This window comes from Gastrolobium bilobum, unplaced genomic scaffold, assembly GCF_033153095.1.
Source record: "Gastrolobium bilobum isolate Gb01-03AN ecotype WA unplaced genomic scaffold, APGP_CSIRO_Gbil_v1 utg8088, whole genome shotgun sequence".
NCBI classification, from domain to species: domain Eukaryota; kingdom Viridiplantae; phylum Streptophyta; class Magnoliopsida; order Fabales; family Fabaceae; genus Gastrolobium; species Gastrolobium bilobum.
The window spans coordinates 215,125-239,477 of NW_026898843.1; the positions used below are offsets into that span (position 1 = coordinate 215,125).

A 24,353-nucleotide genomic window follows, 5' to 3' on the forward strand; every position below is an offset into this window, starting at 1 on the left:
CTATATACCCTTTCCTTTTCTTTAACTTTCCTATTTCATGGTCATTGGACAAATGAAACCCTCCACCAAAGCCTACCATTCTTTGTTTGTTTGTTTTTTTTTTTTTCTTTTACGGAAAAAAAAAATTATGCCAACGAGATTCCCCAAAGTGGGGTTAATTGTTTCAAAAGAAAGAAAGAAAAAATGTGACGGGGTTTGAATATTGAGTATGTACCAATTTTGATGGAAGAAGAAAACAATGATTAGGAGCCAAAAGGAGCCCTATGAGGAATGCCTTTCCTTCTCCTTGCGTTTGAAGGAGGTGGAGGAAGCGTGGCCGGGTACATGTCTTGTTGTGAGCCTTCACGCAATTCTTCTTCTTCTTCTTGTCTTGAAGAGATTGATCTCCTTGACATACCCTCCATTGTTGAAGCCTCATTGTTAGCATCAAAAACAAAACTTGCATCCCCATTTCTCTTTATTCCTACAAGCTAATTCAGTCATTGCCAACAGAATAAATTAATACCCATCAAAGAAGACCAATCATATATTTGATTATTTTATACACATTATTCCATGTTCCCATCTATTATTCAATAATTATCAATATAAACACATCAACAATATTGTTATAGGTTATTATAAATGAATTAAAATGTCAATGGGGGGGATTACATTTAGAGGCTAGATTTACACATGATGATTAATAGTGGTGGGAATATATAATTATGATGTTGACGGGCTTTCAAATGTAGGTGATGATGTACGGGTGGTGGGTGTTATACCCCATATGATGAGGGTGATTTGAGCTGTGAATTATGCTCATTCTCATAATGATATGAACAATGTTGTGAGAGGGAAATAATAATAATAATAATAATAATAATATGTCTCACCTTACACCCTAAAGAACAGAAGCGAAAAGGGTCCAAGAGGCTTCTTCCACAAATCTCACAAATGTGAGCTACCCCTTTCCCAGATTTTGGTTGAGGCCTCTCATTCAGAAACAGAACTCTGGCACTGTTGATCACGTATGTCTGTACTCCACTAATGTCCAAAACCTTCTGAATTTCCGCCACCCTCACCACATCGTGATAAGAAGATCTCCTTATCTAATCAATAACAACAACACCAGATAATTAACTTAGGATAAAATAAAAATCAACATTATTTGATACAGAAATTTCAATCATGAATGATTCTTACCTTAAAAAAATCACACAAAAAAAAAAGAACAAACCCATTGTCCAAAAGCTTAATAAGATTCAAACATAAGAACACAAGCATTACCTGAATGACTTGGTGATCCTTGTGTCTTGAGGAACGGCAATAAAAGCAAAATGCATCCCCATTGCAATCAAGGCAAAACATGTTACACTCGCTCCTCGCGGCATCACCGTGAGTCCGACACACATTGAAAAATGGTGTCTTTAGCATTGACTCAAGCCATGGAGGCACCAATGTTGTTGTGTCCTGCTCAAAACCCATTGATAGAAAAACAAAAAATTTACATTCAAAAACAAGAATAAAATAAAAATTAAAAATCAGAGGGTACCATATCATATATTATATAACATATATGTATATATACCATTGTGGAAGTGATGAATAATAATGTAATGTGCCTCAATGGTGGAGTGAATAGTGTATTGGGATTCACTTCTCAAAACGATAATGGCGGAATCAGAGAGAGAGAGAGAGAGAGAGAGAGAAAGGGTAAACGGGTTTCAACTAAGAATTCAACAACATAGAAGAAGCTAAGACTATTGGGACAAGGGTTGATTAAATAATTAAGGGGTGGTAATGAAGGGTTGAGATTGAAATTGGTGGCTGAGGAGAGATAAGAACCGTTGGATTAGAAGGAGGGGTTGAAGTTGAAGTGTTTGGCGCTTACGCTACTTTGGATCTTGTTTGCGTCTGTATGTTGGCAGTGGAACAAGGTTGGGTCGGCTACGCATCAGCATCACCGCCACTATAGCTGTATCTCCCAAATTCATCCACGATCAGTGAAATCATTGTCCACGTGGCATCTCATTTACCGTCCATCATAGATTGGTGGCCCCACTTTCCATTTTCATTAGCATTCCTTTTTTCCTAAATGCTAGATAGAGACATATTTCACCTTAAATTTTATAATAATCATGATTCTATTATTATTATTATTGTTATTATTATTATTATAAAATCATGTTAATTTTATTAGAGGTCTTTGAAAGAAAAGGTCCTTTGGCATGACATATTGGCATGGTCTTGGCCATCAAAAACATAACCCACTCTGACGTCAACCTGTAACTACTTGCTAATAATAAAAGAATATATCCAAAACCTATGTGCATGATAAAAGAGGTTTATTTCTTTTATGCAGTAGAAAACAAGTTCTCTTGTATTAAAAGATAAATAAAATAGAGTCTATTGATTTTATTTTTATTTTTATTTTTTAAAATGAGACACATTTTTTATGTAAAAATAACATGAGAGAAAAATCTTATATAACATGAGATTATAATTTCTCGTGATCAGAACATAAAATGTATGTTGTTTAAATTAATTTTAATTAGTGGATACTATAGATATATTTTATTAAAATTAAAGTTTTTAATTCATTATTAAAACAAAAATAAGATGTTTAATTGGATATCACCAAAAAATAAAGTACTTTAATAGAAGGAGCATGCTCATAAGAGATTCCATGCTTTGATTTTAATGAAGGCACCATGCGTTCTGCAGTTTTATTGCATATTATTGCTTAATTTAATATTATGTAACATTTATGTATGAACAAATTATAAAACATATATTGTCTAATTTATTTTTTAATGGGTACATATTATAGACATATTTTATTAAAATTGAAGTCGTTGACTGATTCTAAAAAAAAAATTAAAGATTTTTATTTCGTTAAGGAGATTTATTTGAAATTAAAATTGGACCAAACTACTTAATTTGTTAATTAGACTGTAAATAAATTATTATTTTTAGTTTTATTGTATTATTCAATTCAATTAGATTTAAATATCTTCTTTTAATAGTTGAATTAATTAAATTATTATTTGAAACTTTCTTGGTTTGATTGCTGGTTCTGTTTTTAAAATATCTTAATAAAAATTTACAAAAAAAAAAATATCTTAATAAACGGTTTTTCTTCTCTTCAAAATCAAAGAACAAAAAGGAAGGACGAGGTTTAATTTTTTTAAGGGTTTTATGTTTATCATTTAACATAATATAACTTCACTTTCCTACACACACATTAAAGAGATGGGGTCCACATGTTTTTCTTTATCTTTCATCATTCTACTTTCTCTCTCCCTTTTGATGTGAGAGTTGAAAACAACACTTACATTATGTTACATAACACTAATAAAACCCTTTTTTTTAAAGAGAACTATTATGTAATAAAGTTAAATAATTTCAATTGGTTCAACATTTGCACAATTAACTCAATATATAGGTGATACTTACAGATAGGGGGTGACAAAACGTATAGGCAAGTGAGGTTCATGTCAAGGTTGATCTGCAAAAATTGATAATTTTTTTTAAATTAAAAATAAAAGGAAAAAGATACAATATGTGGGTTGATGCGTGACTTGTAATGGGATATGTAAAAATACTAAAATTTTAATTTTTTTTTAATTTTTTATAGATAAAATTTTACTAGTTTACACGTGAGTTACACGGGTCAACTCATGACACGGCATAACTCTAATTTATGTTATTTATCCAAATTTGCATACAATTCTTTTTATTCACGAGTGAACACGACCTGTATTTTGACGTGCGGTGTTGTGAATCGACTTGTGAATCATAGCATGTTTTGTCACCCTTACAGAAACCAAATTTTATTAAATAAAAGTCAGAATCATTTTTTAAAAAACAAAAGTTTTGGAAGTTAAAACCTTGTTTTCAACCATTTTAAGCTAACTATTATATTAATTGCAATGGATATATATACTTATGAATAAATGTAGGCACAATGTCATGTCAGAAAAGAATTAATGTTAAGTTAAATCGCATAATATATAGGGATTTATATTTATGCAGCTACTGTACGTGCAGTAATTATATATTTGCTATACATATACTTGAAAGCATTAAATGCGGGGAATCATAATCATATAAAGAATGAAAGCATTAAATGGAGTGAATCATAACCATATACCTGTCGTTGTTGTACATAAAGTGACTGCAGAAATGATTTTATCATATATATATATATATATATATATATATATATATATATATATATATATATATATATATATTAAAGTATTATAAAAAGCAAGCTATTAGCATTAACTTTGAATTATTATATAAATGGAAGGCTGCAGCCGGCAACAACAGTGGCAGTGGGATCCACAATCCAAAATTGAGATGGTGTGAGTTGGATAATAACCACCATTAATTCTTTGTTTTATATGTTAGCCAAATATACCAAATGATTAACAGAAAAGCAAATTTCAACGGTGATGTAAATCTTCTGGATGATTTGAAATAACCATTAATTAGTGCATTCGATGGCTTCTCATGAGGTTTTTTTAAAAAAAAAAAAAAATAATAAAAATAAAAAACTTTGGTGGACTTTAGGCGTGTACGTATGTGTTTACGTGCATTATATGAATAACTTTTCCCGTCCCATTTTTAATCTTGTGGCTCTGATTTTATGCTAAAACTGATATTTTACCATTCACATTTCAGAGAGTCTTTTTGTTTTCTTGTTCTTTTCGAATTTTTTTTTTTTTTTGGTAAACCGAAATTATTATTTCAATTTCATATATAGAAATATCATATAATCATAAAGACATAAACTCAAAGGGAAACTATTTTTTTATTTTTTTTAAATTTTCAATCGGGTAAATTCGAAGATTTTGTGTCCTTATATACCCGCATTCACGTTGCAAAAAATTATACTTCTATGTACCAGAAGGTCTCTTATTAACTAAAAATTTGGATGGTCAGAATGAATTTCATTTTATTTTTTTTGGTAAAGTAACGGAGTACAAGTGTATAGGAGAAAACAGGACAAATAACATTTTTCAAATAACATAAAATTATCATTCTAGTGATATTACATGACAAATAAAAAGTATATTGTATGCTCCAAAGATGAAAAACTTAATATGGAAGTCAAATAAGATATTTTTGGATAAGAAAAAATAAACATAGGATTAGATGTGAGAAATTGAATCACGAGGACCAAAACTTCCTCCTTCTTTTTTTCACATGCTTGGGGTAAGTGACTGACACAATAAAGTGAAAGATGCACATATGAGAAAGTTTTGAGTCAATTAAGGAAGAAAAAGACTTAAATTCAGGGCTTGCTGATATAGACCGCGACCAAGATCAATAGCAAATTTCCCTTGAAAATTATATCAATATAGAAAAGGAAAGTTTGGTTGATCATTTCGATAATTACATAGGCCCATGAGGTTTAAGATCCAGAAAAGGCTCAAGAGGCACAATAGCCTCATAGATCGAGATGCAGGCATTATGCAAATTATGCTAAGTCGTCTTATGTATAACTTAAATGTTTAGGAAAGACTCTTTAATAGCTAAAACCCACTGCGCATAAAAATCAATACATATAAGACAGCTTTAGATTGCCACCACTCTAAGAAGACATGCAAATATATAGACTTATAACCAAAAAGACACCAGATGAGAATAGATGAGTCTGCAGCTCATAACAACCAATAAGAAGACATGTCACATAACAAAGGCAACATAAAGCTTGCTATAAATATGAAGGTTACAAATCCATGTATGATCATCTGATTCCCATTAAACATAACATAAACCTAGCATTAATATTGACTTATGCGTCGGAGTCTCTTTGCAAGTACCCCCAGTCATTTCCATTGCCAGAAGTATTCACCAACCTTCACATACACAATGAACGTCTCAAGCCCACGAAGTACTGTTTACAGCCCAAAGTCTTCATCTTTCAACCGTGAATGATTTTACACAATGAACGTCTCAAGCCCAAGAAGTACTGTTTACAGCCCAAAGTCTTCATCTTTCAACCGTGTATGATTTAGCTCAATCCATATTGGACTGGTCTAATCAGTTGATTATATGAATGAAAATTTTTTATTTTAAATGACATGATTTTGTGTTATTTTAGACAATCATGTTTTGATATATGGGTTCATTTTTTTCTGCAGTTACTGCAGATAAGTCATCTGAAGTAAGCTCAATACGACGTCGTTTTGGGACGGAAATCATAGTATTTTTGTAATTTTAATTTATTTCAGGATTATTATAGTCTTTATAATTATAATTTTTTGATCTTTCAATTCCAAAACAACGTCGTTTTGGAAGTAAATACAGATAACTTATCTGCAGTGACTGCAAAAATATTTTTTTGTTGATATAAATATAAATATATATATATATATATATATATATATATATATGGGATATGATCCGTTTACAAACTTTTTTTGTAAATTACACTAAGTACGCCCGGTCGTACACTGCATGATTAAAGTATGACCGGTCGTACTTAGTGTAGTTTGTAAGAGTTTGTAAACAAAAAAGTTTGTAAATATAACCTGCCTCTATATATATATATATAGGTTTAAAATTTCTAAAGTTACTTTAGATAACTTTATCTAATGTTCACCAAGATATACACATAAAATTAGAGTCTATTTTCTTTTCTTTTCTTTTCACAATGGTTCACATGGACTTCACACGCTTTTTTGTGTGTATTTTAATAAACATCAGAGAAAGTTATCCAAAATCACTTTAGAAACTTTAAATCCTATATTTATTGAACTTTCATTTTTTTTTCTCATAGAAAGAGAGGGCACCGTGAAAAAGAGAAAACAAAAAAAAAATCAATAAATATATATTAAAATATTATTATTTTATTTAAAATGACATAAAATTATATTATTTCAAACTATAAATATTTTCTTTATATAAAAGTAATGCGAATTATGTGATAAAATTGAACCCAAAGCTTCGTATCCAAACAAAGAGTTTAACAAAGAAAAAGTGGATCCTATAGAATATCATATTAACAATTCAATTCAATGACCTAGTCGTCAAGACATGCTTTACTTGCTATTAGTACTTTCATGTTTAGCAACTTTAGAGAGCCAAACAAAGCTCGAAAAAACCAAAAGGTTACGTGAATGCAGATAAGCATCGCACATTTCGCATTTGCAAGTCCGAGAACATGATTGAATCTCTAGAAGGCAGTAGAAAGAGAGACGTTAAAGCAAGAATTTCATTTAAAATTATACAAAAATGTTTCTAAATTATAATATTGCAACCAATAATTGAATGTCAAGTATACCTAACATTGCATGACGCTTTTGTCGAAGAAGTGCAATTATTCATAAATTATAACATAGGACATTTTTTTTTCTTACATTTGTTAAATCTATTTTTTTTGAATTTTGATTATTATTATTATACTGACCTGATTTAGTGCTATCTGATAAATTGTACAAAAGGAAATTGTTTCCATTAATTCTCTATCGTATGAAGTGAACATGAATACAAATAAATAGGCCTATGGCTGTTCCTGATGGGTGCAACTACTTCCTAAATATATGCAACAGCTAAGATGCTACTATCCTAGAATACATCAGATAACAAAATAAGCTAGGAAAAAGGTATCCTAACAAACTAAGATAACAACCAATCTACAACTAATAACAATTAGATCAGATCGAATCTTCTATTCCAACACTCCCCCTCAAGTTGGAGCATGAAGATATGAAATGCCTAACTTGGGAAGGAAAGCCATAAAGGAAGCGCGTCCAAGTGCCTTTGTGAAAATATCCGCAAGTTGGAACTGAGATCGAACAAAAATAGTACGGATAGTCTTGGATAACAACCGTTCCCGGACAAAGTGGCAGTCAATTTCAATGTGTTTGGTGCGCTCATGAAACACAGGGTTGGCTGCAATGTGTAGAGCCGCTTGATTGTCACAACACAACTCCATTGGATCATCATGAAAAACATTAAGAGATGCAAGAAAGGACTTCAACCAAACTAATTCAGCTGTGGTGGTTGCCATGGAGCGGTATTCAGCTTCTGCCGAGGAGCGTGAGATGGTGAGCTGCTTCTTTGTTTTCCATGAGATAGGTGAATTTCCAAGCATAATAAAGAACCCAGAAACTGACCTACGAGTTAAAGGACAGTTGGCCCAATCGGAGTCACAAAAAGCATGAATTTTGAGATCACTCTTGGAAGGAAGGAGAATTCCTTGGCCAGGATTCATTTTGAGGTATCGTAATACTCTGATAGCAGCTTCATAATGCACTTCCTTCGGAGCTTGCAAGAACTGGGAGAGAATATGCACGGCATAGCTTAAATCAGGCCGAGTTATTGTAAGATAGACTAGCTTACCCACAATTCGTCTATAACGTCCCGGATCACCATAGGCAGGACCATCATCTAGAGCCAAACGATGATTTTGTTCAATTGGGAACTGAACTGGTTTACAATCCAACAAACCAGTTTCTTTGAGAATATCCAACGCGTATTTACGTTGACACAAGAAAATACCGTCATCATGACGAGCAACTTCGATGCCTAAAAAATATTTCAACTGGCCCAAGTCCTTAATTTTGAAGCATTTGTTAAGATAAGCTTTAGCCTCTTGACATGCCTGTGAATCATTCCCTGCCAACACCAAATCGTCAACGTAGATCAAAATGGCTAAGAAACAAGGACCACGCTGCAAAGTGAATAAAGTGTGATCTGCTGCAGATTGAATAAAACCATATTGGCCAAGAGAAGTGCTTAGTTTTGCAAACCAATTTCTGGGAGACTGTCGCAAACCATATAAGGACTTTTGTAGGCGACATACTTTGCTTCCTTGCCCTTGATTAAAGCCAGCTGGGATGCGCATGTACACTTCTTCATCAAGATCGCCGTTAAGGAAAGCGTTATGAACATCCATTTGATGTAAATACCAACCTTTTGCTGCTGCAACCGAGAGTAAAGTTCTAACACTCACCATTTTCGCTACTGGAGCATAAGTCTCAGTGAAATCCTCGCCTGGAATTTGGTGATTGCCTGCGATTACTAATCGGGCTTTGTAACGCTCGACGCTGCCATTTGAGTGATATTTAATTTTATAGACCCATTTACATGGAAGAGCATGTTTCCCAGCTGGTAACTCGGTGATAGCCCATGTATGATTTTCTTCTAGGGCTTGGATCTCTTGTGCCATGGCTTGACGCCATTCGACATTTGCCATAGCTTCTTTAAATGAGCGAGGTTCAGTTCCTGTGTCAATAGCAGCAACAAACATGCGATGTTTTGAAGAAAATTTGTTAGTGGTTACATAGTTTGCAATAGGGTACCGCATACCTGAGGTAGAAGTGGAAGAGGTGAGAGCAGGTGGTGGTGTATGTGTTGTGATCATATTACAGTTGTAGTCATTCAAGTATGATGGTGTCCGTCATGTTCGTGCTGGACGATGAGACTCAGGTTGAGTTGTTTCTTCACTTCGGGGCCCCAAATCACAACTGGGCTCTTCAGTTCTATGTACTAGAGTAGGTGCTGGATTTAGATTCCCTTGCATGGGATCAGGAGGTGATGGAGAATGCTCAAGGTGCTCAGAACTGCACTCTGTTGCACCACGCGTAGAACTCCCCCTGGCGTCGGGCTGTGCTTCAAGTACAGAACTTCGTGATGGATGATCAGGGACATGTGGGGTCACTTCATTCGAATCTTCTTGAAGAGAAGAAGGCAATAAAGGACGCGGAGTAGGTAAGTCTGCCGCAATAAATGGAAACTCCTCCTCATGAAAGCTAACATCTCGTGAAACAAAAAATTCCTTAGTATCAAGGTCATAAACCTTCCAACCTTTCTGCCCATAAGGATAACCAATAAACATGCACCTTCTAGATCTTGGGCTGAACTTGTTTGCTGGTTTCGGTTGCGTCACCACGTAACATAAGCAACCAAATACCTTTAAGTGCCCATAGTCATCAGTGTACCCATGCAGAATTTCATGAGGGGTCTTTCCATGAAGAACCTTGGTTGGAGTTCGATTAATTATGTGGGCAGCAACCATGACACTTTCCCCCCAGAATTTAATAGGCAAGTTAGCTTGAAATAAAAGTGCTCTGGACACGTTTAAAATATGCCTGTGTTTTCTTTCTACTCGTCCATTTTGTTGTGACGTATGGACACATGATTTCTGATGAAACACACCATTTTCAGTGAATAATTCAGCCATCTTATGAGAAGTAAATTCTGTGCCATTATCTGTCCGAACTGATTTAACTGTTGTATTAAACTGATTTTGCACCATTAGAAGGAATTTTCGCAGAAATAAATACGTTGCACTTTTATCATTCATTAAGCAAACCCATACAGCACGACTAAAGTCATCAACTATGGTTAAAAAGTAATAAGCACCCGAAGAAGAGGGAGTTCTATAAGGACCCCATATATCACAATGAATCAGATCAAATACTTTATTGCTTTTGCGATCACAAATAGGAAAAGAGGATCGAATTTGTTTGGCACGATAACAGACATCGCAAGCCTTTTTATTCATACTGCAAAATTGAAAACCTCTAGAAAAAGAGAGCATAGAAAGTGCTTCAGGTGATGCATGTCCCAACCGTTTGTGCCAAAGCTCGTGTGAATCATTTGAACGTGTTGTGAAGGCTGCTACTTGGCTTGGTCTCAACACATACACACCATCCTTTTGGTCACCCAATCCAATCTCCGTCCTCAGCTTGCGGTCCTGTAACACACAACAATCATGAGTAAACACCACATCAACGTTTTGTTGTCGTATTAATTGAGAAACTGATATCAGATTACACTTTAGATTAGGAACAAATAAAACGTTGGATAAAGAAAAATTGTCAAATAAAACAGATCCTTGTTGCTTTGCATAAGTGACAGCTCCATTAGGTAAAGCTATTGACAAAGGCTCAATGGTCGTAATGTTTGCAAATAAATCCAGAATTCCTGTCATGTGGCGCGATGCCCCACTATCTATAAGCCAATGTGAATTTTTACCAATTAATTTTTCCTTCGATTGTTGAGGCTGATCAACCAGTGTGAGTAGTTTTGTTACTACATCTGGTGTCAAAACAGGAAAAGCATTTGCTTGCTCAGATGAGTCCTCCGTTTGTGCTGCGTTTGCAGCAAAAGGCTTTGCATAGGAACCTCCTTGTGAGTTGCGCCATCCCCCTTGTGAGTTACTTCTGTAACCACCAAAGCGGCCACGACCTCGCCCCCTTCTACCGTCGCGGCTGAGAGCTTCGCGCCCCTTGCCTTCGTCACGACCAGGGAATCCGAATGCTTGCCAGCAACGCGAGGCCTCGTGATTATTTCTGCCACAATGGATGCATGGAGGACGATCGGCAAACCGGTCCTTGGCTGGTGCAGGTGCTTGTACTGCATTTCCAACTTCATCATTACGAGGAGTCTGATTTCGAGTGATAGCTCTGTGAGTCTCTTCCTGGGTCATAATGGCATACACCTTATTCATCGTTGGAAGAGGTGAATTGTTGAGGATTTGAGACCGCAAATTGCCATAGACATCATCAAGGCCCATAAGGAACTTGTATACCTGATCATGTTCCATTTCTTCTTCAACTGCCTTTGCATATGCGCAGTTTGCTCCACACGGACAATGTGTATAAGTTTTGCTGCTGGCGAGCTCATCCCAGACAGCGCGTAGCTGCATGTAGTATTCTGCAATGGTGGTACCTTGCTGCCTTATGGTGGCCAAACTAGCCTTGAGTTGGTATTGACGAGTAAAATTTTCGACAGCGTACCTTTCCTTCAAGTCATTCCAGAGGTCTTTTACCTCATCAAAGCACTTAATGAATGGTTGCAATTTCTGATCGATGGTATTGTGTATCCATCCGTTGATCATGGAATTACACATCTCCCAGGCGCGCCACTCCTCTGCTTGCGCCTTGTCAGGTTTCTTAATGGATCCATCAATGAATCCCAACTTGTTTTTTGATTTGAGGGCATTTTTCATGAGTTTTGCCCAGTTCTCATAATTTGCTTCCCCTCTCAACGTAACATTTGTCAAGAGAATGCCAGGATTATCTGAACCGGCGAGATAGAAATGTGAACCCAGGTCTGTGGGTTTCGTTCCACTAGTGGTCATCTTCAAGTAAGACTGAAATCTGCTCACAGCTTTAGAGTTGTGCATGTCTGCGGAAGTGTTTAGGAAAGACAAGCTCTGATACCATGATAAATTGTACAAAAGGAAATTGTTTCCATTAATTCTCTATCGTATGAAGTGAACATGAATACAAATAAATAGGCCTATGGCTGTTCCTGATGGGTGCAACTACTTCCTAAATATATGCAACAGCTAAGATGCTACTATCCTAGAATACATCAGATAACAAAATAAGCTAGGAAAAAGGTATCCTAACAAACTAAGATAACAACCAATCTACAACTAATAACAATCAGATCAGATCGAATCTTCTATTCCAACATCTTCCATCTTCAAACTGAGTATTAGTGTTTGAAAAAAATTAAATATACGGAAAAAATTTAATATGAAATTTAAAGTAAAGAGAGAAGTTAGTATAATACTCGAAATAGAGTTTTTTTTTAATAGATTTTCTAATTAATTTTTGGAAGATGTCAACCTATAATGGGTGGTACAAGTAATAATCAAGTTTAAGTTTCATTTGTTAAAGGCCCTACATATCAGGATTTTGAATTTGCTAAAAGGTACCTGGAAAAAAATCTCAATCTTTCGAGCGAAAATTATAGTCTTATGAAAAAACTTTATATTTATAGATCGTAATATTTTTTATTTGTGATACTTTATACATAATTAAACCAACACAAACCTCAATTTATGCATCCTACCATTTATAATAAAATTATATTAAAGCTTGTAGTCTCCAAATATAAATAAAATAAACTTCTAAATCTTTAAATCTACAGAAATCAAATATATATATATATATATATATATATATATATATATATATATATATGTTGTCAATTTGCTTTATTTCTTTCCTGTTTGACTGATCAAAATTCAATTATAGTGTATACACTTAAAAAAAAAATTGTTATGAACTTTTGACTGTTACATTATTTTGATAGAGTATTGTAATGAATCCCTCATTACACATCAATTATTTTTCCTTTTGGTGATTATACATTATAATATTTATTCGTCCATGCATACATCTTGCTAAAGATGAATGAAAAGTTTACAAAAAAAAAAAAAAAAAAAAGATGAATGAAAAGAAGTGATACCTGGTAGTGACAATTCACAAAGTTACTATACAGAGATTGAAGTTTAACTATCTAGTTTTTTATTTCCAATCATGTTACAAAAGTTGCTGTCGTAAATATATACAAATTTACATAAATGAGAAATTGACTTTTAAACTCAAGAATATATATATGTTACAAATCTTCAGGAATGAATAAAAAAAGGAGGGAAAATAGACAACTCCCGTCATTAATCCATCTCAAAATAAGTCAATTTATCCCATCCCGCCAACATATTAAAAATCTGAATTTTTTTTCAAAAATTACATTCCCCATAAAGATAAAGGATATCAAATAAAAATCAAAGAGGTGTAAAAGATCATTGATTAATAATTTAAAACAAATTAACTAAATCAACCTGGCCAGTTTTTATGCAAGACTATCGATACGGGTTCATATAGATCCAACCCAACTTATCATACATGATGAGTTATGTCGAATCCATTTTGTCACCTCTATAATTTAAGATTTCTGATATTCAAATAAATGACCTATCAATGACAGTCTAACAAAAAGAAAATTTGAATCCATATTTTTTAGAAAAAAAATTATGGATCATTAACTCATTATTAATGGTTTAGTTTTATTGTCTAGTTAATCAATATATTATTCACTAATTCATAAAACAAGAAAAATAAAGAACCAATAGAGTAGCTAATTAGGGAACTGAAAGCTTTATGTAGTGAGCAAGCAAGGCTGGCAATGGCATGACAAGTTGGCAACATGCATGGGAATGTAGTGGAAAAGGAAGAATACCGATTGATAATGATATGCATTCATCCTCTTTATGCTGTTGGCCCTCATTATCGTCTTGCAATTTCCTTGTTTTTCAAGCTTTAATTAGCTTAATTAATTTAAATGGTGGGAGGACACATGCAATTGTAGGCGCATCATATGCTGCCACAAATCTCAGTTTTGAAGCCAAAGATCAAGAACACCCTGTCATATTAATTATCCCTAACATATTTATAAGCCGCAAAAAAACCAATGGCGAAAACTTATTATATATCCCTAAAATAATTACTTTGATTTCTATCTTAGCTATAGTATTATTTTAAATTCTGACATACATGTAACTAGTACGATTATGTGAGAAAACTATACAACAGCTGTAAATAGGATCGAATATATACCTCCAATCATAATTTTGTCAAACCAAATTATAACACCTTTTGTGTTTACACTTTATATTAAAAAACAAATTTCTTGAAGACTACTTTCAATCTATAATTTTTGAATCTTTTTCAGACGTTCACATAAAGTAATTTGCATATTTTTGGAAACTAGGCAACTAAACTCTATTGATAAACATATTTGGAAAAATATTCGCTAACAAAATTAAGACTCAATAAAATTGGTGCATTATGGAATTATGCAATGCTTATAATGATGCATTTTGGAACTGGAATATAACACAAAGTGTCAAAGGAAACTCTACACCACTCCTCACATAACCTGAAGCAATATGCATCTTCAATTTCATTTGATTTTAATCAAAATCAGTAAAACTCCACTCACTAAAAAAAAATCCTAAAGCCAGAATGTAGATTCTATTCTGTATATACAAAACATAACTTTTCAGAACAATAAACAAACAAGATCACCTTGTTCTCTTCTCTTATTTTCACCTTCTTAGTGCTCCTAGCCTCCTAGTCCTTGCTGGCAACTTTCTTCTCCAGCCAAGCTTCCTATGCACTCACCTAAACCATTCTTGAATTTTAAAAAACTTTAAAAAAAAAATTAAAAAATTAATTACTTGTTAATATCTTTTCTTTCATCTATATCTAAGTCAAAGTTCATTCTTTCTGTTTTCCTATTTTTAAAGTCATGGTATTTTTGTTACTCTCGAGTAGCTTCTATTGAATAGTATTTTTCTAAGTGGTTTTGGCAGTTTCATTCAGCAGTCCCTGATTAGTCTAATGTTATGAATTAGCCAAAATTCTTTTTTCTATGTCAAAATTCTTTCTCTCTCCTCTGATGTGTAATATTTCTATTGATGGGATGCACTGAATTTAGGTACAACAGATGCACCTAAGATTTATTCCTCATTTTATAGTGGAATTAAGTCAACACAGGTATGGGTTTAAGTTTGTCATAAGTTTGTTGAATTATAATTGTAGTCTAGTATCATGAGGTTGTCACCAGACCTGCCAGTGCTATGGGCAATTATTCTTTCATCTATGTCTGTTCTGTTCCTGAGCAGTGTGTTTATAGTTCATGAAAACATGTATATAGTGGCTAATTGGCTATAACATAAATGTGGATATGGACTAAATATTTCAATCTATTGTTGAATTTTCCTTTTTCCTTTGAAGTTTTTCCTATTAACTCCAGTTAGAAATTGGGAGAGTCATGGCTTCCATGTGGCTTTGAATGATTGAGAAGGAGGAAATTGATGCTGCAATCTATGTGTTCAAATAATCGGAACGGTTTTTAATTATGCATTTCATAAGGTCACACCTATGCATAACTGCACCAGTGGTTCCATCGATATAGTTGGGGTTCATTAATGTGGTAATCTTTTACAATGATTTTGCAGAGGCTATGAATGAGACAGAAGAGGAATCAGAAAATTTGCACCAGCAAGCCCTTAAAATAGAGAACGACCTTGGAACATTTTTGCAGAAATACAAGACCACATGAAAACTTATACAAATTGCAGCTAAAACATCAAAATATATAAGCACCACATAAGGAATGTGAAAATTAAGAATGTAACTTATTGTTTGCGAGCGTGTATTTGATTTTGTATTCATTCTTGTCTCGGTCCAAGATATTTACTATTATTTCTTGTCATTGGCATAACTTTCTCATCTTACAAGTGATTAGTGAAAATTGTTGTTTAGAGTAACTTATATCTTTCTCATCTTTAACACTTCCTTTGAATTTAATCACGCGTGAAGAGCAGGATTTTATAATGGACAGGAATTAGGTATTGTATAGTTTTCATGCCTAACAACAGTTGTTTACAGGCACTTTGGCTATCTGCATGGTTGTTATGTTTAAGTAAGATTCAAGAAAAAAAGTATTGAAATCAAACAAAAGTAGTATATCTCAAACTGTCCAAGTCTAGCGATAAAATTAATCCCTTGTCTTTATTATGAATCTTATCTCTATATATAATTTAGTTGTTTTTTATTTTCTTTTCTTTTCTTTTCTTATCTACAAAACCCCAAATTAATCTTGGCATGCTAGTCTATCGGATTTAACATCCATCTTTTGTGGAAATAACCCTTATTCTGCTACAATATTTTTGTTGAATAACGTTAAATGTGGAGTTATGTGTCAATTTTATTTTTAATGGGTTTAATTCAGTTGTTTTTTTTGGTTTAAATATTCAGTTTTATGTTTTTAAGTTTACGAAGTTATGTGAGTTTATTGTAGTGTTAAGTGTTTTTATTGTGGAGTTACAAGTTTTGTAATTTAAAATCTATTGTTTGAATTTAAAAGTTACCACCTCGGCCTAAAGTGAAAAATATCTCCTTTGTTTTTTTTATAGAGGTGTTCATTAACCGATCTAAACTGATTCAAACCGCGATAACCGAACCGAAAAATCAAAAATCGAATAAACCAAAAATCGAAAAATCGAAAACAGAAAAAAAATCGCAAATTTTAATTGGATTGGATCGATTTTTGAATGGGTTGATGAAAACCGATCCAATATATTAATTCCCCTCTACCTACTTGGATCTTTCCTTAATCGTAACCTAAAAATTTCTAAATCAAAGACTCATTAACCCATTATCAAAAAAAAAAAAAAACCTAAGAAAAAATCTAATCACATCTCATAAACAAAATTTTATCTTTGTAGAGCTTCATATCTCATTGTCCAAAAAAAAAACTATATTATAGTTTACTAATGTTTTTGTATTTCAAAAAATAATAATTTACAAAGACAATATATATTGCACAATAATCATGAAATAAATTTTAGGATTTTTAAAAAATCGAAAACCGATCCAATCCAAACCGAAAAAAATTGGGTCGGATCGGATTTGAAAAAAAATTTAAACCAAATGGATGATTATATGATCAAGCCGAAGGGATTGGATAGGATGATTTTTGCTTCAAAAACCGATTCAATCCAGACTGCGAACACCCCTACTTTTTTACACTTCTTCTAACAATTTTTGCATAGTTTAAACTTGATTCACTTTAAACACCGGCATACTTGAAGGGACAATATTAGAAACACATTAAAATGCAACTTTTTCAAAAGAAAAAAAAATGCTAAACAATGTTTGAATCCTTATACAGTTAATGCTATGAATTTCTATGAGCATGCCTGGATATCAATGGCCAATTGATTCTACAGAATCGGACCGCCATTGAAAGAGCTCTCACTCATTCTCAACCCAGTCATCCAGTAGTTACAACAAATACTGTTCACTGAACTTGAATTACAATTGCCTTCTGTAAATATAGCATTTCAATCAACACAAGGCATGGACAGTATAGTACAATTTTCATGACAAGCAGTGCAAAACTTGTTGTGTTCTCATACATTTTCCCTATTTATTTTATTCTGTTCCCCGAGGTTTGTACATTGAAAAGGCAGGAAGTAAGAACACTGATCGGAGGTAATAAACCATATAAATACAGCCATACTAAACCTGAAAGAGGTATCATAACCAGCAACAATGACATTCGCTAGCCTAAGTCTAGGAAATAAAAGTAACCAACAACGATTGAATTAAACGACTTAAGCCAGTTGATTAATCACCCGACATGACCACCCCCTTCAAGAAAATAACAGATTTTGATCTTCTGCAATAGTATACCTACAGGCTCAAATTTAAATAACGACAATGAATTTCATTATTCTTCTAAATAACCTAGCTCTTTCTCCCACTTAAGGCCAATCATTTGCCTACCAAAAGGCACAATGAGGTTATACCGGAAAACCTGCCAAAAAATGTAGATTTATATGTACATCACAAATAATAATAATAATAATAATAAGAATTCAAGATTTGAAAGGACCAGGAATTCAATTCTTTAATTCCCAGTTGTTAGAATATCTATATGACATCTTCTAAAGATTATAACACGAGCAAAAATTGGTGAAATGACCTAGCTCACCTTATTGTTGATTTCTTGTAACTGCAATTTCAAAGCCTCTGAATTTTCAACCCACCCGGACTGATCTCCACTGCATTTATTTGCCCAGGCTTTCTTCAAGGATATCCTCCATTCAGATATTTTAGATCTTATCTCTTTGTTAAGCTCAACCCATTCCGGTGCACATCCATTTTTTGACAGGATTCTGTATAAGGTGTCTTCAGCTGGATCCGCATGAGGATTTGTATCAAGCTTAAGCGGCTTGCCTTTTCCAGGCAAGTTCTCAAAATGGCCTTCCTCCATGGAATGCCATATTCTTTGCTCAACAACATTGATCATATCAGTTTCTGACCTATCCAACAGCAAATTTAGGTTAAACACCAGATGAAGAGAAAGCCAACACAAAGTCATCAAAAGTATTGGATTCAAGGCCAATTTTACTGTACTATATCAACTGTGCCTCTCGAACCAGAGCAGTGGTAAAACTGTTCCTTCATGACTGAAAGGTCATAGGTTCAAATCCAGGAAACAGCCTCTTTGCAATTATGCAAGGGTAAAAGCTGCGGACAAGGATTTCCTCCACCCCACACTCATTAGTCGAGTTTAACGGGGAATGATTTTTTTATATCAACTGTGCCTCTAGTGCACTGATACCCTGTCCTGTTGGCAACTTTCTCGACCAATATTCTATTTAGAATAGAAAAATTTAGATTAGAAAGATATAACTTTCTCTGAATTTGAAAGTTTTCACTTGGTAAATTTCCATACCACACGTCCTATTGCGGCAAATGCTTGTCAAAAGGTGTTTACGTTGGAAGATGTGAAAACAATCGATAAACATATGCCAATAGGGCACACTACTGGTGCATTAGGTGAACTGTAGAGTTCACTTGGCTTAAATCTATTTGCTACATATGCATAAAAAAATAAGTTTTAACTTCTTACTTTTTGTTTTATATTTAGAATTTCATATTCACTATCAACTTGAATCTAAGGAATTGCATAAAGAGATACATGTGCAATAAAAATATAGCCAACGTCACCAAGAGGGGAATGGAAAATAGACATCTGTTCTAAGGTGTAAAGGTCAGTTCAGATGTACAATCAATAAGGAGGTTGGCTATTGCTCTATGTATCAGCTTAAGGATCCTGGTATGGTATGAAGAACCAGTACCGCTGTCGGGGATAAGCATTTGTATTAAAGGTGTATTCTCTATGAGGGAGAGTGCAATGAGTGAGCTTTTTCAGAATATGATCTCGTTTCTTAGAGTTCAACTCTTTTGAGTGAGGTACATAATATAGGGGTTGGTAAGCATGATGAATCCGGCAAGCCCGACCATAACGTGGTTGTATTTGGTTGGTATTGCCATGTTGTATTTGGTGATGGGGCAAGGAATTTAAGGGATTGAACGATGAGCATTTTATGCAGTAAGGGTTAAGTAGCCATTTTAATTAATGAAGTATGGATCTTAGTAACAACATCAAATAGGTGAAGCCCTATCAAAGTTAGTAAATATTTATGATGAGTAGGGGTGCTAAACGAACTAGGGGCCTTTGGTTCGGCTCGTAAAGGTCTGGGCTTACATGTCTAGAATTGGTTGTTGGAACAAGGCTTGGACTTGTATAAAAGCTCGTTTAATAAAAAGGCTTCAGGCTCCAATTAAAAGCTCGATCTTAGAGCCTTTCAGGCTGGCCTACTATATTAATTTTTATTTTTATTTTATATATTTTATACTGCTTGTAATAGCTCTCTCTCTCATCTATCCATTTCGTCCCATTTTATTGCTTAAACATACTTTTTGAATGATTTTGTTCTATGCTGTTTGGATATACATTGAAGATATGAATATTTATGGAATTACTAGTGTTGTTGATTGTATATTCTGTTTGGGTAAATTTTTGTTGTCTTATTTTTTTTAACAGACTAAACCAGACTTTTATTTTTCGTAAATAAGTCAGGTCACATGCCGATAATTATATTCATAACAGGTAATAGGCTTAGTGACACATTTAAACACAGGCTTAGCCTCTTAAGACCAAAACTCGGCTCGGCTCGATCCGTTGACACCCCTAATGATGAGATAGATAGATAGACAAAAAAATTGGTATGTTGCATGACATAATCATGTAGATATAAGGCAGAGTTATTATTGTTGTTGCATTCATATAAATTGGTATGTTGTAATTACAAGATATCAGGAGATAAGAATTTATTGACATATGACATTAAATATTCCTAGGGTAACGTTTTTCTTATGTTTTTCATATGACATTAAATATTCCTAATCTGAAATAACTAATTTTAACACCAAGGTTCGGGACTGATTGCATAGAATAATCTCTCTCTCACACACACACACACACAAAGACAGACACACAACATCGGAGAAAAAGGAGAGGACAGAAATGCATTTTACCACTTCAGAACAGCAAGCGATACCAAAAAACTAATGAAGCAATGGGTACATAAATGAATTACCTGACGTTGTTGCGCTGGCCACGTAGCTCAGGAGGAAGTTTGCGATCGTTGACGGCGTCGATGACGGCGGAAATACGATCGACGAGCTTCTTCTCCGCCTTGGACTTACCGGAAGAAGAGGAAGAGCATCTAACGGAGAAGAGAGAGCGTGAGTCGAGAGCAATACATCTCCGAAGGCGAAGCCAGGTCGCCATGCCTATCTCTCACAACGCCACCGATTACTGCTTCCCTTATTTCCAATCTCCCTTCTTTTGAGGGTCCCCTCTCTCTTTTCATTTTTCCAACATCCGGTTTGGTTCCAAAATATATAATTCATTATTTTGTAATCAATATTTTTATTCATAAGAATTTGTCAAAATACATAAATTTAAATCAAGTACAAGAGAGAGGTTATATTTATTATTGAAAAGTTTTATAATTTTTATTACTAAATTAATTACCGTTAATTTATGTCGATCTAACGGTTATAATTTTTTATTATATATATTTATTAATTAATTATTAATTCTTAATAAATTATAATCATTAAATTAATAAAAATTAATGGTGATTAATTTAATAATAAAAATTATGAAACTTTTTAGTATAAGCAGTGTTGTTAAACCCGACCCGGACATCGACCTGGTCGAGATACTGGGTCATTGGGTCACTGGTCGGACCGGTTGATCCGGATATATATATAGATATATAAAATATATATATATATATATATATATATATATATATATATATATATATGAACATATATAAATTCAATTATATTCTCTATATCTAAAATGAATTAAACAAGGTTCACTAAATAAACTCAAAAACATGAAGCATAAATAAATAAAAATGCATGCTGTTACTATGTCAATTTAAATTGCAACTCAGAATCCCGATAAACATACCTCCCAATGATATTGAACTCATATTTTTCAAATTCAACTACATTAAAATGACATGTCACCTTCTCTAATTTAAAATTCCACGAATTGTTTCAGTATTGAAAACTAAGAGGCCATTGTAGAAGAGTATACTAGCAAATAAAATTACAAAAAGTTTTTAAAATGAGTTTTACATTTTTTTATAAGATAAAACATTTTTAAAAAAAATGCATGACCCGAACGGGTCGTCGGGTCACTGGGTTTGGCCGGTTTTGTCCGAGTTTTGACTGAGTTTGACTGGGTCGATGCATGACCGGTCCAATGCTTGACCCGAACTGGTCCGATGACCGGTTCACCAGGTCCCAGGTCAACCCGGCCGGGTCAGGCCGGGTTTTACAACAATGGTATTAAGCATAGAGAAATAATTATCTCATGTTGTATGAGATTATTATTTCATGCAATAAAAACAAAGTAGTTGGGTTCACCTTTTTTTAAAAAAAAAATTGTGAATTTTACTATCTTATCTCTGTTGTACGAGATAATTATCTCATGAAATAAATATATTTGTAAGTATAATCTATGAAGCACCGACACTTCAAAAATCCTGACGCGTTATGTCCGACACTTCCCTACACTCCAATACTCGTTGTAAAGACTCAAAAAAAGTTCAAAGGTTACGTTGCGTTGCATTTTGTGTTCCAACTATTAGATTCGTTAGATTACGATTACAATTTTATTGAGTTTAATATAAACATTTGAGATATATTATGTTTCTTTGCAAAATTGATGGGTATTATAAGTTTAGCTTTATTTTTTTGTTAAATTATTAAATACTAAATATAATATACACTACATAAATTAAAAATATTATATAATATTAAAATGTGTCCTAACATGTCAAAATTTAATATTTTTTAAAATTAACATCTCAAAATGTCGTATTGTATCCCATATCTCATATCAGGCACAAGATAGAGTATAATCACCTCAAAGTTATAATTTATTGAGCTGGATTGAAGATTAAATGGTGAACTGAATACCAATGGTCTAATACATGACTGGCAGTTTTCTTTCCAAACCCGTGGCTTTCCTTTTGTGGAAGGTTATCAATAAGTTGTCAGTCCTACTTTTTCTATTAATATATAAAACAATGAAAATGTATTTGTCATGTTATATGATACATAAATAATTGTTACATTAAGAAAAAATAAGATAAATTCATTGAATAATGTATCTTCTCACTTTTTTAATATTATATAATTTGTCTTTTTCTTAACCTAACAACTATTTATTTGTCATGTAACATTGGAAAATTTGTCAACGTGTCACTCTATCTTTAATATTCATTTTATGCTCATACTTAAAACCATTTAAAAAATTTCTCTTTTAATAACTTTTTAAATTCAAAATTTAAATTTTATATAGGTAGAAAAAAGGTTCAGCATTAATTGGTGACAAACATCTGTATTAATATCTTACTACTTTCTTAAAATACGAATTTTAAACATGATATAAGTGGGGGGAAGTTCAACAATGCTTAGTGAGAGACAGCTATATTAATATTCCACTACTTTTTACATGAAAAATGATAATTATTGAGTATATGAATAATATTTATTGGATAGTGTATTATTATGGTTGTTTGTAATTTGTAATAATTTGTAATTTGGGCTTAATTATTTCGGTCAATTAAAATGCATAAAATTAAAAATATGTTTAAATACAAGAAAAATCAATGGGAAAAATATATTTGGTTCGTGTATAAATAGGATATGTTATGCTGCATATTTTTATTTGTTGTTTCAACAAATTTATTTTGTCTACAAATCTTCTTCAATTCGTCTTTTATATTCTTCTTCATTATCTAATATAGCATTTGATATGTACTCGAAATATGATTTTTGAGAACCAAGGTCCCTCTTCTTCATTTATTTCTACTTCTATCTCATTTTTAATTTCCCTTTACATGGCTTGCTTTCCTTGTTGCTTTTTTGCATACATTTTCATTAACTCTTTGTTTTGTTATTGCTAAAAAGCTACCTTTAATGGTTTAGGTAATAGATTGATTGTAGGTTTATCTGAATTCATTTCATTAACTTTTCCCCATTCATTGTGGCTAATCTAATGTATGTTTTTTTCCTTCTTTTGCTTCACTATTAAACCAGGTAATCACTACAGGAGTGTTGTCAGGGATCAGCGACATTATATCATAGAAGCTTATCGGGATACGAAAACTTCAATTCAAATGACTTCTTCTCAAAGTGATGAGCTTCTTTTCTCTTTTGAGTTTAATGTTATCCGATCCAAATGCTTAAGATAGTAACCTTTTAAAATTTTAATATTCATGTGGAAGAGAAAGTATTATACTATTGATTATTGAGGATGATGGACTTGGGTGTGATAAAAAGTTGGCCTTATGTGATCAAAAGTTGTTGGTAAAAATGCTGAAATGAGTTTTTTTTTCACCCAAAAAATAAAAAATAGCATGTTGCTACTCATTAAATCATTCTTTTGATGAGCTATGCCATGTATAAATAGATAGAAAAAGGGGTCAATCCAGAACCGTTTGCTTAAACCTTTATATTTGAACTACTACCATTTGGATGGCTTGTGCTTTTGGTTGTTATATGCATGAATGAGGCATCTAAATGAATTGAATTCTTAAACTAATATCATCCCAAGCATATTTCATACAAGAATTTATTTACGATTAAATTCAG

At 33.1% G+C, this 24,353-nt stretch overlaps 2 protein-coding genes across 2 annotated transcripts; both read right to left on the reverse strand.

The window, feature by feature from the left end:
* Nucleotides 1-201: 201 nt before the first annotated feature.
* Nucleotides 202-1,467, reverse strand: LOC133284656 (protein RGF1 INDUCIBLE TRANSCRIPTION FACTOR 1-like). The gene is made up of 3 exons (XM_061481724.1): nt 1,270-1,467; nt 876-1,091; nt 202-413 (listed from the first exon to the last, which is right to left on the reverse strand). The coding sequence occupies exons 1-3, from the start codon at nt 1,465-1,467 to the stop codon at nt 243-245; spliced, it is 585 nt and encodes a 194-aa protein (XP_061337708.1). The 3' UTR covers nt 202-242.
* Nucleotides 1,468-17,465: 15,998 nt separating this feature from the next.
* LOC133284654 (uncharacterized) lies at nt 17,466-21,030 on the reverse strand. Its single transcript, XM_061481722.1, has 3 exons — nt 20,768-21,030; nt 18,310-18,640; nt 17,466-18,132 (listed from the first exon to the last, which is right to left on the reverse strand). Exons 1-3 carry the CDS (start codon nt 20,959-20,961, stop codon nt 18,046-18,048), a joined length of 612 nt encoding a protein of 203 aa, XP_061337706.1. The 5' UTR covers nt 20,962-21,030; the 3' UTR covers nt 17,466-18,045.
* Nucleotides 21,031-24,353: the final 3,323 nt, after the last annotated feature.